This window comes from Zophobas morio, unplaced genomic scaffold (assembly GCF_036711695.1).
Source record: "Zophobas morio isolate AGI-343-1 ecotype UQ-CSIRO unplaced genomic scaffold, CSIRO_AGI_Zmor_V1 ptg000030l, whole genome shotgun sequence".
NCBI classification, from domain to species: domain Eukaryota; kingdom Metazoa; phylum Arthropoda; class Insecta; order Coleoptera; family Tenebrionidae; genus Zophobas; species Zophobas morio.
Window position 1 is genome coordinate 10,270,736 of NW_026972135.1, and position 19,533 is coordinate 10,290,268.

General features: G+C 34.0%; 1 protein-coding gene and 1 long non-coding RNA gene across 2 annotated transcripts; both read left to right on the forward strand.

The window, feature by feature from the left end:
- Positions 1 to 5,592: 5,592 nt before the first annotated feature.
- LOC135138988 (uncharacterized) lies at positions 5,593 to 7,510 on the forward strand. Its single transcript, XR_010282094.1, has 4 exons — positions 5,593 to 6,379; positions 6,436 to 6,639; positions 7,209 to 7,359; positions 7,409 to 7,510. It is a non-coding gene; the product is annotated as an uncharacterized LOC135138988 (long non-coding RNA).
- Positions 7,511 to 9,601: 2,091 nt separating this feature from the next.
- LOC135138225 (membrane protein BRI3-like) lies at positions 9,602 to 12,495 on the forward strand. The gene is made up of 2 exons (XM_064068147.1): positions 9,602 to 9,906; positions 12,078 to 12,495. The coding sequence occupies exons 1-2, from the start codon at positions 9,726 to 9,728 to the stop codon at positions 12,272 to 12,274; spliced, it is 378 nt and encodes a 125-aa protein (XP_063924217.1). The 5' UTR covers positions 9,602 to 9,725; the 3' UTR covers positions 12,275 to 12,495.
- Positions 12,496 to 19,533: the final 7,038 nt, after the last annotated feature.

Consider the following 19,533-nt stretch of genomic DNA (forward strand, 5'->3'; position numbering starts at 1 on the left):
AAAATTTTTTGTCAAATTCAACACCATGTTTAAAGAGCCATTCCTGCATTTCACATTCTTTACTAATAAAAGTGGGTGGTTTATCCAACTGAACCGTATGATGCGGTGCATTGTCTAAAACCACCACACATTTTTGGTTCAACTTTGCCAAAACAGGAATGAGCTGATTAACCACCCAATTTTGAAAAATTGTCCCGTCCTTCGTTTTATGAGTCTCTATCGTTATTTTTTGAATTTAAAAAATTGTTACAACCATCCAAGAACCCCGTTGAACAACCCGCGTGGAGAATAGTAAACCTGACACACTTTTAACACTCTAGAATATCCCAAAATTATTATTATTTATCAATACAGTGAAATATTCGTTTTTTTCATTAAGTTGCCAAATTTGTCGTTGCAGGTCTTTCCAAAACATACAATTTGTAAATAAATCCGTTGGTTTTCGCTTGCCAGACAGTGATGTTTTTAAATTTTGGTCGCCTGTTGATAAAATTTTCGCCACAGTCGATGTTCCCACCTATGAGAAAGAAAATTAAAACATATTTTACAGCGTATTTTTACATTACAGAAAATATGTTCGAGACCCTCATGGTTACTTCTTCGAAAGAAAGATCGGGCCTGTCTTTTCGAAACTGCCAAAAACATCTTTTTATTGCAATTTTTTGTTGCTGTAATAGTTATTTATGTTACAAGTGTTGAAAACGGTCCACTGCATTACGAACGGGAATACGGCGCGAGACGCAGTCGAGCGCTGTATGTAAGTGAGTAATGCAATGGAGTTTTCACACGAGTATCATACAATATTTTTTGCGCTGCCTTTTTGAAAAAATAACATGTTTCAATCGCTAAAAGAATAAATATTACTGAACCGAAATTATGTTGGTATTGAATTTATTACCAAATACGTCAAATACCAATCTGTCAATTTGTCCGGGCTAGATTTTGAATTTCAAAGTTGAAATGGAAATTCGTGCACGCGAATTTTCTGAAACGACGCTCTTGGTTTATTTCCAAATTAAGTCGGAAATTATGAAAGCATCCACACTGTGGACAATATATTCAGTTCTGAAAAGTACTCTTGGCATCAAACATAACATAAATCATTCGAAATTTTATAAATTAACAGCGATTTTAAAGCGGCAGAATGACACAAGCCCAAGAAGTCTGAAATACTTACCAGTGGAAACATTTTTATATACGGCTCCAGATCAGAGAGAATCTTGTGATTATGATTCAGCGTGAGGTTGGGAATAACGTCAAGTTTAAACGGTTTTTTTAATTAACAAGAACTACTAAGAAACAGTAATAACATAATAGTTGTCAACAACATAAACCAAACCACCGATTAGTGTCAACTGTCAAATTACTGTAAATCTAAATTTTGATCAACAAATTCCCCTATTTAAGATTACAACTTAAATTGCACTTTTTTTAAATTTCGAGCCACTTTTTGTTATAATAACTTTAGATACATGATTATCAATTAGTAGTAATTACTTTGTGATAATCAATTTATTTTTTCAAAGCTTAAATTCCTCGTTTGTATTTTGCAACACTAGATCCTTTTTCATTGCCATTGCGACACGCCACGTGTCAACGTAAAATATCAATTATAGCTATGGCAGCGCAAAAAACTATTTTAGGCATTTTCTTTTTAAATAATGTCGCAGTGATCTGTGAATCTGTCACAGTGACAAATTATTATCTGTGCTAACAAAATTAAAAAATTTAGTTTTCTACATGGCACCACATCTGCAACATCGTTAGTGAAGAGAAGGAATAATAGTGGACCTTATTTGAATCCTGAGGTACACCTGATGACGGAGGATGAACTCTCTCTGACCTAAATAAAAATGAAATAGTTTAATTAACGAATTAGAAAATCCTAATAAGAAATTTAGTTTTTCAATTAAAATGAAATAAGGTCTTTGTGAAGGCCGTGAAGATAACATCACATTGTCCTTTGTTATCAATTATCTCTGAAACAGCTTGAGGAAAATTTGCCAAATTTACGATTGTAAATATCAATAGACAAAATTGGCTCGAAGGTTTTAGCAAAATTACACAATAACGAAATATCTCTGTAATTGATAACCTCATTCGATCTTCATTTTTTGACAATAAGATTGATATAAGCTCTTGTCCATACGGAGGGAAATACTGATTGTTTTTGAATCAGATTAACGAAAATACATAGGGGTCAAGCGTAAAAACGAAGGAATATCGTCGCACCCCGTTGTAAAGGCATCTTTTGACCGTTTCAGGGATGATGAGACATCTTTAATTGCGATATGTGACTCCTCAATTGTATACTATCCCAGTAAACACAATTGTGATGTTGACGTGACAGGTACGTACTCACAAAAGAACAATAAGTACATCGCATGATTATGTCTTAACAATATACCTGGAACGTAAGCTATATAACATCACAATGGAGTACTCATGCTATGTAACCAACACGTAATGTTAACTACATTTACTAGATATCTCATTATTATGTCGCAGCGATATAGCTTGCATATAAGCATTTAAACATCACACTGTGGTACTCCTGTTATGTAACTAACACCTAATGTTAACTGCATTTACTAAATATCTCATTATTGTGTCGCAGCGATATAGTTGGCAGGTAAGCCTTGTAACATCACAAAGGAGTACTACGGTTATGTAACCAAAAGTAATGTTAACTGTAGTTACTAGATATCTGATTAATATATATATATATATATATACATGCTTCGGAATGTTTTATTTTTATTAGTTAATGATGTAAAGTGTTTTTCAGTTCATTTTACAAAATGGCATGTTAAATCGAAAATTAACGTTTCTGACAGGGCAACAGCAAAAAACATTTAAAAACATACATATCGAGTATTATATAGCTCTATTTTATATTTATTATTTATGTCTGTGTTGCAAATAAATAGTATATTCATAAACAAAAGATGCTGAGTCTTAAAAAAAGAAATTTCTTCCCTGTCTTAAATCTTGCACAAGCGAGATGACGCCAATAGTGAGTTGCTCTTAATTTTTTTTTTTCATATTATATTTTCTGTAATTATATTTATTTATAATTTTATTTTTATACGTCCATAACGACCTGCGCTTTATAAAACAGAACAAGACACTTAATGCACATAGTTTATGATCAGAATTAAAAGATGTCCCATCTAACAGGTAATACGAATTAAGACTAGTAATGAGACATTATTTTTTAACCTCTGCCTATGCGTCACTGCTAAAAAGGAACAATTATACATATACAGAATTTTGAAATGAGCTTGAAAAATAAAATGATATATTTCATTATTTTATTAATTCTAATGCAAAATATGTTGATCGGCAACAAAAGCAACACAAAGAAAAAAATCGAAATTAAAAAACTAATCTATTTCAAGGTCAGCGATATCGTTCTTAAATAAAAATGAATTAAATAATTTCTGCACTTTGATCGTAAGGAAAATAAATAATAATTTGAATACGAAACAATAATTGATCATCGAGTTTTGTGTATTGACTTTCGCACTCAGTATATCTGTTTAACATTAAATTTTCAAAAGTTTAGATTTTTCCAATGTAATCTTGGGCTCTAAAATAAACTGGTAATGTATAATGTATAATTATATTTGAGTATTTTCGTGGTTGATCTTTAAATTATTCACAAAATTCACTTCATTTCATATCCAATATGTAGCTAACTGAAAACTGATAATAAAGCAGCAGATATGACGAAATAGTGTAGACTTTTTTTAATGTTCGGCAATAGAGTGTATGCATAATAACTAGAGAGCGGAAAATATGCAGCAAAATTTTGGGAAATATGATCATATGACATGCATCAAATTTATGCAAATATGCAATAACTTTCTTAATATATGCAGAGATATGCAGTTGCATATGCTCCGAAAATAAAAAAAAAGCGTAATAACCGAACTAAATTTATTTACAAATTGCAAAAACACCTTACCTTTTATTACAAAAAATACATAAATCACATTGCAAAGTGTTTAATTAGATCTCACTGACAAATAAATGACATTTTTTAAGATAATATTCTTATACTAAAAAATAAATATAGGTAAACAGAACGAATTAAAAAATAGTAGTAATCGACTATTTAATTACTATTTTGGTAACAATTTATTTTTAAATATTTTTCGAAATATTCTAACAAAAATTTTTCCGGTGATTCTAAAGTATGTATTTGTAAATATAAAAACTGCGTACTGCGTCCACAGATGTAAAAATACTTATCGGATTAGAGCAGGCACAACAAAACACAGTTCCTTCTTGAAGAATAAGTTCACGAAAAGGTTTAATTCATAAATTAATTTGAGTTATCTACATATTGACACACACCCCTATCGCTTTAAATACTTACTCGTAAATGCAAACTCACAATGAAAAATAATAGGATAACGTCCCGTCGACCACCATAAAACATACCATTAATACAACGAACAAAAATATTGAAGTGAACGGTATATCCAAAAGTAATTAGGACCCGAATTTACCTGGAAGGATGGCTTAACACCCAGTGGTTCCTTCAAACTACCATAAAACCCAAACCTTTCCCAGTTATTTGAAGCTCAGGACAATATTTGCAATATGATTCATGAAATTTCGTCTTTCTAGAAAAATGCCGATCGAATGCCATTTTTTTTTTCAAAGTAGCACAGAAATTGATAAAAATGCAAAATATGCACCCGTTACGTGAAATATGCAGCAGAAGGCAAATAGGTATATGCAAATACGCAATTTTTTTATAGCTGTATTCATTTTTAATTAGCATGATTCGTTCACATATTAAATATCAAGACTTATATGCAAAAAATAACGGATATGCAAATTTCATAAAATCCGCTCTCTAATAATAACCAATACATCGGGTATGTTTCTGTTTTTGTCTTCGTTCGACACCACTGTATTTACAGTATTTAAGCAAGTATACGTTTCCGCCCCTAAAATCCCACGTACGGCATCCTTTGCCCACGTAAATACAGTATCTGGAATGAAGACAGAAACAGAAATAGTTTTACAACACCTTATCAAAATTTAAAAAAACCGCTATGGTATTATTTGAAATTTATTGTTAAAGATTATATGGTCAATTAGATGTGGGTCGTCGTATTCTTTAAAAAGTGACCTTCGTCAGTGAGTTCGTAATGCTTAATTAATAATTATATTCAGAGCGAAAAATACAACGCCTTTATTAGAAATACACCAAAGACAAGTTTTTTTCATTGTAATAATTTCTAAGAATTGTTTCTGTAAACTTGTTCACTTGAAATGTTATTTTGTAAGTACCTGCTTGGCAAATTATAAATAGAACATCTGTAAGGTGACCAGATTTCAAAAGTCCGAAATCGGAACATTAGTTTCCATTTCCATCGTAATCTGATATATAACTGCTTTGAAATTTTTTTGTTGTAATATACTAACAGTACTGACATCTGCTGACAACCGTATTGATACAAGTTTTGTTCCCAATTTTTCACAAAATAAAATTACTATTCATGAAAATTTGTGATTTATCTGAGGATTTATCTTTATTCTTATCAGATTTATAGAAATCGGAACATTCACGGAACGAATGTTTTAATCGAAACATTTATTGGACGAAATTTGAAATCGGAATTAGAGTATTGAAGTCGGTACAGTTCCGATCAAATCGGAACGTCTGGTCACCTTAAACATCTGGGGTAATATAGGGAAGACCCAACGACACAAACAAAGCCATAAAAATTCTTTGCCCATTGTCCCTGAAACGGGACAAGGTTTTGAAGAGTTCATTCGTCGAATTTAGATTTTATAAAGACGTTTATAAAGCGATGATGGGTAGCAAAAAAATTAGAGAGTGGTTAATTTTGCTTTTATTAAATTTATTTCATCTAATGAAAAAATAACGCTCAACTTCTGCATTTACTATCCACCAGATCTTTGGGGGGTGCCGTCGGACCTTTGTTGGTTTGGTTTGTCTAAGAGTCGGACGATCCCTTTTTTCCGTATTTATGGTTATTGCACTTCACACTCACAGTGAAGCTGTCGAATTCCATTTGGCCATTTGGTTCACAACCACCGAACCTTTCTCGTGAATCCGTAACTCACTTCATTTTTAATGCAGTTTTGTGAAAATTGTGCCATTCAGTGTGGGTTTTATTTACACTAGGTAAGTTAATATAATTCTAATGAAGTAATCATTTTAATTTTTACATGCTTCTGTTGTTTTTGATAACTGTACGTAAATAACAACAACAGTTTTTTCAGATAAGCTGGAAATACCACCATTAATCACTGAAGATACTCCCGCTGATTTTGAAGAACTTACGGTGATTGTTTTTGAAAGTGAGGCGCTTTGCCATAACATGTTGCAAAGGTGTGTTACTGCAATTTTTTATGAACTAGGTGCTAATGAACATAATTTTACTCTAGACTTGAAACAAATACAAAAAATATGTGCGAAACAAAAGAAATTCTAAAGGAAACGAGTGAACAAATCTCCAATATGAAAACGTCATCAAATGTGACAAATCAGAAAGAAAACAGTAATAGAAGATATGCCGCCAAGACCACAGGTAAACAAATTTTGAGGAATTAGAAGATTATCTCTGCCTACTACAACAAGCAGGTTTCTTTGTAAGTTAAAAAAATACAATAAATTTATATGTACTTACATATAACATAATTTTGGATGTTATATACAGGTAGATGCCTGTAACACTATAACACTTTTTAGGAACCTACTAAACATGACACATTTCGCTTAACACGTTACATACATAGTGGGTTGCAGAAAAGTCTTATAGTGAAGCACCCTGTATGTTATACATACGCAGTCCCTTCCAAATAGATTCGGAAAAAAAATCCTTTAATTGTCACACGGATTCAAAGTAATTAAATTGCTGCTCCAGTTTCAAGAAACAAATACGGAACATCTTGTTAAATGTAAATGATGCGGCAATGATTTATTCAGTTTCCATTGTCACTAAATTTTTTCTTTGTTTTTGCTGTGTGTTGCTTAGATGAAAACAAATGGCACTGAATGAGGTGTAGATCTTGATATTTTTTCCCCTGAATTAGGACTAGATAAAAGAAATTACTTAAAATTTTCTCTACTTCGTGATGTTGTGGTTTTATTTTCCGAACTTATTTCAGAATCACTCGATATATACACATAAAAATATTTTCTTCTTTTCTTATTTCAGGAACTGCTATTGTCCCAGATAGGTGGTAATGGGAAAAATAACAATGTGGGGCGTGTATTAAAAAAAAAATTTCAGCGAATTTGCTGTAGCTTGTTTGTTCGGTAGGAAAATTCCAAAATGGCTGGGACAAAAACAATGAATATCATGAAAGGTATTTTTTTTTGCAATAAATATAATTATTACAATTTTTATTTTTGAAGAAATTACAATGAAGACCCATTCCGCAATAGAAAAACAAGTACAACAACGCTGCTCAGAGTGGCTACGACATTCTAGTCAACGCCTGAAGAAAGAAAAAACAACGACAGTTTATAGTTTCTGTGTCTTTTTTTAAGTGTAAATTATATTGTATTATTTTCGAATTTGGAAATCATATATACAGGGTTAGTCACGAGAGAATTACTTCTGAAAATTATTTTTACGCAACCCAAAATACTAATACCCTATACCACTTGATATTATCTAAATTTAAAATGAAATGCCTAATCCATGATTGCTTTGACTTTGGCAGTGTCACTTTGACGTTAATTACTTTTTAACATTTTTTTTCATCGTTGACTCGCCTCTAGAGCCCCATTGGATTGACGACATACAGTCAGATCAATCTGGGCTACACTGAAGCCGTAAGTGCTCTACCAATGTTGTTCGCCACTAATGTGCATGTGTTAATTCGCCAGCTCTGCGTCACCTAGAGCCTCTTCGAAGTGCAAATCTGCAACCTCTGGACTTCTTCGGCCATCTATTTACAAAAAAGCCGTAGCATCCCCCCAAAATGCCCAACATTTTCAACAGATTAGTAGTTGAATTATTTACTTACTTGTTTGAGTTTGTGTTGTAATCTTTGAATAAAATGCCGTAAAAGGAATTTTTAGAAATAATTTTCTCGTGATTAATCGGTTGCAAAAGATCAAGAGGCACACTGACAAATTTATTAGCGGCGCCAGAGGAGATTTCCGACTGGCTGCGGTACCACCATGGACACTCGCGTAACCTCCTTGGCCACAATTGTCAAAATGAGATTGCCAAACTCAAAGCAATCATGGATTAAGGATTTCATTTTAAATTCAGTTAGTATCAAATGGTACATGGTATTCGTATTTTGGGTTGCGTAAAAATAATTTTCAGAAGTAATTCTCTCGTGACTAACCCTGTATATATTTATTTATATTAATTTTTGTATTTTATTACATATTATATTTTTTCAAACATTGAATAAAAAAAATAATTTACTGTAAGCTCTAAATTTTACTCTCCATATCCATATCCCTAAATGGTAACTAGACTTTTTGAAATGCCTATTCATATCGCATAGATCATGTTAATAAAATATACTGAGAGTCATATGTTTACGATGTTGCGATATATACGTAACGTCTATGTCCATTTAATACGTTATATTGGCGTTTAAAATAAAATGTAACAGATACATCAAAATATAGAGAATCTAGCGACATACTAACACAACGTTATGATGATGTACCAGCGAGCACGTCTCTAGTCTGAAACAATGTGGATGTCACCAGTATGTTACAAGCATGGGTCACTGTTTATTACATTACATAGCACAGGGAAAGCAAATGTACTTAGTTTGGGATATAACAGCTAACAAGATCGTAGACAGTAACGACGTAACTGTGTTGGACACTACTTTAAGTCAGTTAAAAATGATCTTAGAAATATTATACGGGACCCTGACCAAATTTCAATGCAACACAAAATAAATATCTCACATGTAACACTTTTTATATTTTATTTTTCTAAAATGTACAAACATAGTTACCTAGTAGTTAATTTTGAGTTTCGCATGTCAATTTTGAGTTTTGATAAGTTTTTAGTCTTCTACTTTAGTAGTTCTTACTAAGTTTATTACCACACGTCTCGGAGGTTGAAACATCACTCCTTACAACCTTTCAAATTTTCCATTTTATTGTCGATGAACCGACAAGTGCTTATAATTTTTGCTTACTTATTTATTTCGTAACTATATCCACTATTTTTATCGGTTCATCGTCCGGGCTCACTGGCTTATATTATCACATTGTAAGTTCCCGCAATGATCACAGCACCAACCTAGACTTTTTTTGCTTTAAAGACTACCGATAGTTCCAATTATTTTGTAGACGTCCGTTATTTCGATTATTAATATTATTATTTATCAATAATGTTTTTGATAATTTATTGGAGTTATTGACTTATTCAGGCACTCATTGAAAAAACCGTGTGTGCACCACGATCGGATTTTTTTTTTGCCATACATGGCGCGTTTTTGATTTTAAATAATAATCACTTCTCCTGTATTATTAATCTTATTACACAAATACCTATTTTACGTTTTTTTTTATAACCTGCGCACATTGCATTTTTAAACCGAATGACAATAATCAGCTCATAGCTACGCTTTAGCGGGAGCACGTAATGCAGAGCTTGCAGTAGCGTCTAATTTCAACAAGTGAGTGGTTGACAGGAAATAGAGCAGCGGCATTCGTTCCTACTTTACGTAAAGGATCAATCTTAACAATGGAAAAACACGAAGTACCACCACCTTATAATCACCCAACTAATTACGACCCATATAATCAGCCACAAGCACACTTTCAAAATCAGCAGCAGTTTCACCCTCAACAACAGTATCACCCTCAGCAAAATTTTCAACAGCAGCCACCATCAGTCATATCGACACCTCCAGTTGTGCAACCTCGTAAGTGCTTTCCTTGGTTACTTCATGTTTTTGCTACAAACAAGTGCTTCGCTGAGCTTTTTTGAAGTTTCACAGCTTGTAAAGTACGAAAATGCGCTTCTGTATGTGTGTGTTAAAACTCTTCGAGATTATGGTGTAGATGGTAAAACGATAACCAAAAGTGGTTTGATGACCTCATCCCAAAATTTTCCTAAATAACTCTTTTAATCCAATGATCATTTATATATTTATCACCTCTATATATCTGATAATGTCATCTGAAAAAATTATTGGATTATGTTTTTAATTGTGCTAATTTAACATAACTAAAACGTAGATGAAAAAAATGACGTCAGCGGCCAAAAACGAGTGCGAACTTTACCGACCTACTGTATAAAAATTTTATGGCATTATATAGTTTTGCGTTTGGTGATCACTGCGTGTCGCTGAAAATATGCCTTACGTAATATTTGAAACTAGATAACATATCTACCGCATTGTTAATAAAAGTATAGACACCGACATTGATATGTTACACAATTTTAGTTGTTAATGCAACTTTTCGTCATATTAAATTCTTATTTGTTAAAAACAATGTTATCAATTGGCCAATTTTTGTTAATCCATTTAGATAATACACTCAATTTATTTCCTTTTTTAAATGACATTTATTTATCGATTCTTTAAAATTATTACAAAAATTTCTGTTACAGACGCCGATGAACATGCATTTGTTCGCTAAAAAGCTTTATTGGATTTATTTTTTATGTTTGCTATCTAATCTCCAGATAGCTGAAATGTTATTTTATCAATACGTTTTATAAGTGAATGATTCAATTTCCGTACATCTTTCAGCAGGGGAATTACCGTTCTATGTACCTCTCTACTATGTGTCCAATCCCTATATGTTTTGATATCGTTTCGTCTAGTTAATGGCAACTATGAATAAAATTTCACCTTGTTATCTGCTTCAACTTTTCATGTTTGTATATATGTTGCACACCTGGTTACAAGTTCGTTCATTACTTATTTATTGATTTCACATTTATTTTTTGTTGCTTCGGTACGGTCGACGAAGTTGTTGGAATTTCGATTTTTGGTTAGCGTTTTACTTTTTTCGTACACTAGAAGCCACGAAACGTCGAGAAAACACAAAGTTGCAAGTCGTCAGAACAAGAATAGAGTAAGTTCACAACCGACGTTTCCGTAAATGTGTGTAAAAGTACATATTTATTTTCCATGTGTGTTCACGGAGATAGCGATTTTCAATTATTTATAGTTCTAAATAGCGGCACTATTTTTTTATAGATTTTATTTAAACCGGCTATAATTATCTGATAAGCACCCTGGAGACAGTTATCGGGGTCATAAATAAGAGAAATGCAATCAGCAAATTAGCAACAATGGACATTTTTGTGTCTCAAATTATTAGAAGAAAATAAGTAAAATGTCGTGACGTCATTTTCTAGTTAAATGATACAAAATGAAGATTTTATACCAAAGTATTGTGTATATGATATAAAATGCAGTTATGGTGAATGAAAATATCTTTTTGCACTACAATTTCGCTTCATTTATGATGACCTTGCATACATTCGACGTCAACGGAATTTCGTTTAAAAAAATCGCTAAATCTATTTACACACAACTTCCGCTATCTCTGACACAACCAGTTTTCACAATATTGTACTTAGATTTATTTTATTCAATGCAAGCGTTGTTTTTCACAACCTGTTTTAGTAAAATATGTCTATGAAAAATCTGTCAGAATTAAAAATTCTCAGACAACAATTTTCCAAATTTCCCAAACCCTACAAAAATACATTATGTAAATAGATCACCTTTTATCAATTATACAAACACTTAGACAACAGTGTAAACACTGATACACAGTGTATATATTATAGGAGGGCGTTGGCACTTTGTTTTCCTCCCACACACAAGATACAATATTGAAAAAGAATCCTGTCAGAATTAAAATTAAAATACCTAATTTAGTAACTCATTTGACAAATCCATTAAAATGTATACGTTGCAATTCAAAAAATATAGATATGCGATAATTAATTAATTAAAACAAAAAGAACACATCTCTGGATAATAGTACCTACATATCATGGAGGTAGAATGACAGGAGGGTTACAGTCTTTTTAGGGTTACAGTCTTGTCCTAATATTTGTTTTTTTTTGCAGATCTAACGCAAGTCACCGTCAATACAGCGGCAGCCTCAGGTGGTGGATCTTGTCCAGTGTGCCACGTGGGACATTTTGAATCTTCGTTCACGCTGTGCGGTTGGCTTTGCTGCATTTTTTGCTTCCCAGTTGGAATTATCTGCTGCCTCTGCATGCGCAAGAAAGAGTGCAGCCACTGCGGATTCTCAGTATCGTAACAACCTGAAAACTGACCCAAATTTCTTCCTTTGCATATTTTATACATATAAAATTGATTTGTACTATAGTTAAGCATTATGATCAATTTTAATTTATTCAGTATTTTTTATATAGGTAAGTTGCAAGCTATCTAAGCAAAATATGCGTGTGATTAAAATAGTAAGAACATAATTTTATTGTTAGGTTTATAAAATAATTTCATTAAATAGCCGTGATAATATGTGTTGCCATTTACCCTCAAAGCCCGAAAGTACAACTTCAAAATGTCATTTTCGTTTATACTTTTTCAAAACGAGGGGTCCAAACCCAATAATCTTAATGGCGTAATGCTTGACTCTTTTTAATGTTTCGTCATTCCAAGTCTTCACTTTGTTTTATAGAATTGTAATTAACTGCTTAGAAACTGGGTGTACACAATATTAGACGTCTGGGTTATCTTGTACAGGTTTCGGTAGTTCGAATCGAGACATAAAAAAATAACAGTGCTCTTAAATTACTTACAGCACGAATTTGGTAAGCAATCAATAGTAATTTCTACTAAGGAATTTATTTATAAAAATTAAACGTACAATTTGTACAATTAATAAATTTAACAATATTTCCCTCATTATGGTGCTTTTAAGCACAGAACACTCTACTCAAAGGTTTCCAGGAGACTTCGGCTTTAAGCTTCTCTGAACAAAATAAGCCCCCAAAGTTTTTTCAGTTATTACCACTTTCTTCTCACACAACCATTTTTTAAGGCTTACTTTCGCTTTCTTGGAATTAATTACTGACAACCAGTTTCACATACTTCCCTTATTTCTAGATATACAGTGCTACACCATCGTTACCCCCATGTGTAGGTAAAGTTTATTATGATTTTTAATTGATAATTCGTCAATCTCACGTAATCCGACGACGTCTGGCCATTATGCAATTCGACACATTGCATCATTAATGTTTAGACTAGCGTTGACTGGCCAGCTGGTGGTTTTCCCGGGGCGCGCTGAACTTGTTAAAAGCGATAAAATTGTTATTTAAGTTCACGAAGTCTCGAGAAATTATACATTTTATTTTCTGGTGTGACGACAAAAAAAAAACAATATTAGACCAGAAATGTTTTGATGTAATATTTTATGATAATTTAAATTGTCAAATGTCTCAGGGGATGGATGGTTCTTCTTAAATTGTGATGGTTTGAATTAAATAGATTACCATTTGGAATTCTAACATAGTAATTGGCAGTATTCAAAATTTAAATTTTTACAGATTGAGTCGCTTTGGAAATAATCAGCGAAATAAATGTCGTCTTGGATTCGAAAGGGCAAAAGGGATTTTGGAATATTTATTCTCAAGCGTACCTCTCAAAGCGATGTACAAACCGAACGATATTTTGTGTTTTTAACCATATTGAACATGTTTTTTATGTATTTATGTGCTAGGGAATTCGATTCGCGATGTTTTTGGGGACATCACGGCTTGATTGTACGTAGCTGTGGTTCGATGGTAGTTAAATCGTTTTAAATAATCAACATCCACCACAATAATGATTTCGGCATTGCTTTCCATTTCCCTTAGATATGAATTTACCAACTAGCGCATTGTATACATTTAAGAACAAGCTGTGTTTATATGTGATCGAAATTTGTAATTTTGCACTTCAAAAGAACGAGACTTCTGTAACTAGAAATATTGACAAAAAAAACAAGAAAGAACTTAATTAAATTATTCCCGCCAAATTTTTGTGTTGTTAATTTCAAGGTCACTCTTCCACCTTTGCGGTTCACCACTTGCAACAGAACGCATTTCGCCATTCAAAACACAACGTAGGGTTCCTCCACTTCTTGACGATTACAGTTCATTGTGACTTTTAAAATTTTTCGCGAGTTTTCAAATTTTGTGCGGATGTCTCAATTTTGGCGGAATGTTTTTGGGTTATTACAATACTCTTGACTTTCTTGACATCGTTGCTTGGAAAAATCACATATTATTAGACAACATTGACAACTGAAAAAAGACACAACTCGACTGTGACATTTTTAGCAACATGCCCGATCAGTCTGGTGAGTGTGACAATGAACTTTACTCAATCTACAATAATCCGAAAACGTGTCTATTGTACAAATTGTACGCTATGTTCGCATATTAATTGTGCTAGTCGTGGCAAGTGCTGGGGTTTTAAACCACAATCACATAATTTTGGATAGAAGATACAGTATTGACAACTGATGGAGTCTCGATCTCAAAAATGAAATTGTAAGTAGTTATTTTCCGTTAATTCGGGAGGATGCTCACTGTTCTTGCTTAGAAATCAATTAATTTTTAAAGACCACTCAGGCATTCCATTTTCAAGTACATCGAAGATATAATTTTCGTGAAGCGAATTTAGTACCACCCCGATTAACAACCCAGCTTTTTTAAATAACATCTTGGGTTATCTTTTAAAGGGATTCTATAGCCTCAAGCCATTTGTCTTTTTCTGGTCCACTGGTAGTTTCTTCGTAAATCAATAATAATGCTTCTTCTTCAACACGGTGTTCGGTGTATAATATAATCTTTCAGTTTTACAGGTCTTTTTGATTCTTGTTTTGGCAAGTCCTTCTCCTTCTCCCAAATTTATCTTTTGCACTTTCGTTTGATCTGCTTTTTGTCTATATTGTCTTGTTCATTCTTCGGTTTCTGAATTTTCATCTATATTGAAAACTGCCAAGCAACTATAATCAAATATGTGACTTAGGTACAATCGGAAATTCTCCTCCTTTATCGTATGTTAACGAAAGCGAGTGGAATCTGAAAACAAGCACAACACAAAAGATCAAGTAAGAGTGAACACCCCAGTTGACCTAAGCGGAAAAGAAAGGCATATTTAGTGAGCTACTAGACCAATAATATTAGGATTTTAATGTGATCCAGCCCGCTAAAGATTTAATAGACAACGCCCAGTACCCGCTAAATTTTGAAGAGCTAACCCGATTTGTGGAGAAAGCTGTTGGTGAATTGGATATCTTAGAGTTAATACGAAAATACACGACTGACGTAGAAGGAGTCTCGGCTATGCTAATCGATATTTTTCCGCTGCTTACTCATAATAGCGTCCGCAATTGTATTAAAAAAATTAGACTTAAAATAAAAAAGGCGCTTGCTAGGCTTGTAGATAAAACATGTAATAAAGCTACGGATACTGTGGCTGGCCCCTCAGGCGGTTCCTAATAGGGATTCGATTTCGTTTCTTTTCTTTTCAAATTCAGTTTTCAAAATAATTCATCTGTCAAATATTTTGTTGGCAGTTTAGTATACACTAATATAGCTTTCCTGATGGCAAAATATGACGACCTCTCTGTGCTGGTGCAATCTTTGAAACCAACTTTGATAATGTTGTCAGAGTCGTGGCTAAGCCCTGCGATTCCTGATACATTAGTTATAAACGGTTACACTCTTTTGAGGGACGACCGGGACGGCAGAAGGGGTAGCGGTGTGTGCATCTTTGTAGCGGACTTGATTTGTTCCAGTTTCACAATTAATATCTTAAGTTCGGAAATCGGCAAAAATGAAGCACTATTTCTCAAATTATCGAACAGTAGTATCTCATTTGTGTTAGGATGTATATACAGACCCCCAGACTCTGCAATTGGTGATGATAGAAAACTCTTTACGTTCGTGTCAAAAATTGCCGATAGCTGCGACAAACTGATTATCGCGGGAGACTTTAATTTACCTGACATAACCTGGCCTCTTGATCATAACGCTAATTTTGACATTCCTTCCCAATTGTTGTGTGATGTACTGACAAACAGTCATCTAGAGCAAATTATTACTGAACCGACCCGTTATAGGACGAACCAAACACCGTCAACCCTCGATCTAATTATCACCTCGGACCATAAGTTACTAGCAAACTTAGATTATCTGGATCCTGTTGGTAAATCTGATCACGTGGTGTTAAAGGTAGACGTGCAAATCTGTTTTGAAAGGCGAAGGAGGATTACCTCTACTTGTAGGGTTATTACGAATTATGAGCTGGTCAACAGAGATCTGTTCAACACTGACTGGTCCACCATTCTTGTGGAACCATCTGTAGAAGACAATTGGACTATTTTTAAGAAACAGCTTAATTCTGTGGTGACCAAACACACAGTTTCCGTAGTAAGAAAACAGTCTTCAAATAAACCTTGGATCACCAAACAGATTCTCAAACTTATTAGAAAAAAAAGGGCGCTGTGGCGTTGTTACAAGCGCACTGGTAGTGAGAGTGATTACAAGGGACACAGAGTGTTTTCAAACAAAGTTTCTGCTACTATAAGAGATGCCAGATGCAACTATCAGAAGCGCATTGCTGCTTTCAAAGATGTGAAATGTTTTTACAAATAGTCAAATAGTAGATAGTCAATTGGTCGCTAATTTGTTTGCGGACACGTTTGCTAAAGTTTTTACGGTTGACACAAATTCTAATCTCCGTACTGTACAGACACCCCCAAATTCCACAACTATTACTTTCGTTGAATTCTCTGAAGTAGCAATAGCTAAAAAGATATCTAAACTGCGCATAACCAAATCTCCTGGACCAGATAGCATTACCGTGAGTCTTCTCAAAAAGTGCCAATGTTTGTGCCAACCTTTAAAGATTCTGATGGAACAGTCATTTGAGTCGGGGACTCTTGTTCTTGAATGGAGGTCCGCGATGGTGAAACCCATATGCAAAAAGGGTGATAAGTTTGTTGCTGACAATTATAGACCTGTCAGTTTAACGTCTCACGTACTCAAAATCGCTGAATCCATTGTTTATGATGCGTTGATAGAGTTCATAATTAACTGTAATATAATCCCTACAGAGCAACACGGATTTGTGCCTGGTAGATCTGTTACTACAAATTTACTCTGCAGTGTTGAGGACTGGACCAAGACGCTTGATTCCGGCGAATTAACTGATGTTCTGTATTTGGACTTCTCGAAGGCCTTCGATCGAGTGCCTTTGCGACATCTTCTACTTAAACTCAACCATTTTGGCGTACGTGGAAACCTTCTTCGCTGGATAGAGGCTTTTCTTTCTAATCGGTTGTTCAGTGTTAAAGTGGGTGACGTATTTAATATGCAGAGAAGAGTGCTGAGTGGAGTTCCTCAGGAATCGGTGCTTGGGCCCCTTCTTTTTGTGATCTATACCTCCGACATTAAATATTCTTTGAACTCGCCTTTTGTAATGTATGCGGATGACCTGAAGATCTATAATAAAATGACTTAGATGTGGTTGCCAATTGGTCGTGTACATGGTTGCTACCTATTAACTTCGCAAAATGCGTCGTGCTATATACTAATAGTAGCCGAAATCCAAAGCATGATTATCATGTGAATGGCACGCAACTGTCCAAGGTTGACTCTTATCGCGATTTGGGTGTAATGGTCTCATCCTGCCTCTTGTGGTCCGAGTACATAGCTGAAGTAGTTAAGAAGGCGAATAGAATTATATTTCTTATTAGTCGGACGTTTAGGGCTATTACAATTTATATAAAACGTTAGTTCGACCAGTTCTAGAATTTGCCAATACTGTATGGGCACCGTCTCTGAAGGGCGATATTGCATTATTGGAGGGTGTACAGCGTCGTGCCACTCGTTTGCCGTTTGGTAGAGTTCGCCCTTCATATGAAGGGAGACTGCCCCTAATGCACTTACCTTCCTTGGCTGATAGAAGGGTAAGGGGGGACATGATTACAACATTTCAAGCGCTTAATAACAACAACTCAGTGATACGATCCTTTTTTAAGCTAGACATGCGTGGTCAGACAAGGGGTCGTTCCTTTAAATTAGTTAAAGGTAACTTTAAAACAACATATCGACAGATATACGTTGTTAACAGGGTGTTTGGTAAGTGTTATTCTTTACAAACGGAGGTTGTGTTGTGTGACTCGGTTTTAAGTTTCAAACGTAGCTATGATCAGTATAACAAAGTGTAGGTATTAAAGATGCGCGGGCATAACAGGCTTAGGCCTCTGCCCGATCGCAGTTTCATAATAATATTATTATTAATAATAATCTAATCAATGCATATCATTACTTGGTCTTAGTACCCGTAATGATAGAAATCTTGCCTGAATGCCGGTCATTTCCGGGTCAGTGGTGGGTCTTAATAATAATAATAAAAAATCTATCAACACTGTTTTAACTCTAACATCATTAATGAAGAACAGAAAGGATGTATTAAAGGATCCTTTGGTTGCAAAGAGCAATTAATCATAGATTCCATCATCTGTGAACAAGCTAGAAAAGAAAACCGAAACATATATACTGCTTTTATTGATTATAAGAAAGCTTACGATTCTGTCCCTCATTCCTGGCTATGCAAAATTCTGGAATTATACAAAATTGATACTAAAATCTGCACTTTTCTCAAATGTTCCATGGAATTTTGGAAGACCACCCTCCAAATAACCTTAAATGAACAAACAATTCAGTCAGATCCAATAATGATCCGAAGAGGAATTTTTCAAGGCGATTCTCTTAGTCCGTTATGGTTCTGCTTAGCAATAAATCCCCTCTCCGATATCCTGAACAGCTGCAATTATGGGTTCAATATAAGAATTAACAAACAAAGAGAAAACAGAATAAGTCACTTGCTGTATATGGATGACATAAAAACATATGCAAGTACACAAAATCAGTTAACAAACTTATTAAATCTCACTGAACAATTTTCCGGTGATATTGGTATGTCTTTTGGTATTGAGAAATGTAAGACCCAAGCAATAAAAAAAGGCGTCCAACACCAAGTACCACATATAACCCAGAATAACGAAATAATCGAAGCCCAAGAACGAGACGATACATACAAATATCTGGGTTTCTGTCAATCATCCCACATCAATCATACCAAAACGAAAACACAGTTGAAAGATCAATACCTAGCGAGATTAAAATTAATATTGAAGACACAGTTAAATGGAAAAAATTTAATGAAAGCAGTAAATACATTCTGCGTTCCACTGCTAACATATTCTTTTGGAGTCATTAAATGGTCCAAAACTGATCTTGAAAATTTAAACATCGCAACAAGGAAAATCTTCACACAGTATAGAAGGCATCATCCAAAATCGTCGATTGAAAGATTCTCATTACCAAGACAGAATGGAGGAAGAAGTTTCCAGAAACTAGAAAACTTATGTCAGAGACAAATCTCAGATTTGAAGAAGTATTTTTTGAAACGAGCAGAAAGAAATGAAATGTTTCGTACCATCACAAGAGCAGATTTGAACCACACACCCTTAAATCTGTCGAACACCGAAGAAAT

What these genes read in the sequence shown, in the direction of transcription:
- LOC135138225 (XM_064068147.1), top strand. Translation starts at nt 9,726, where the DNA reads ATGGAAAAACACGAAGTACCACCACCTTATAATCACCCAACTAATTAC. An exon ending in ACCTCCAGTTGTGCAACCTC is followed by an intron (nt 9,907 to 12,077) that starts GTAAGTGCTTTC and finishes TTTTTTTTGCAG; the next exon opens with ATCTAACGCAAGTCACCGTC.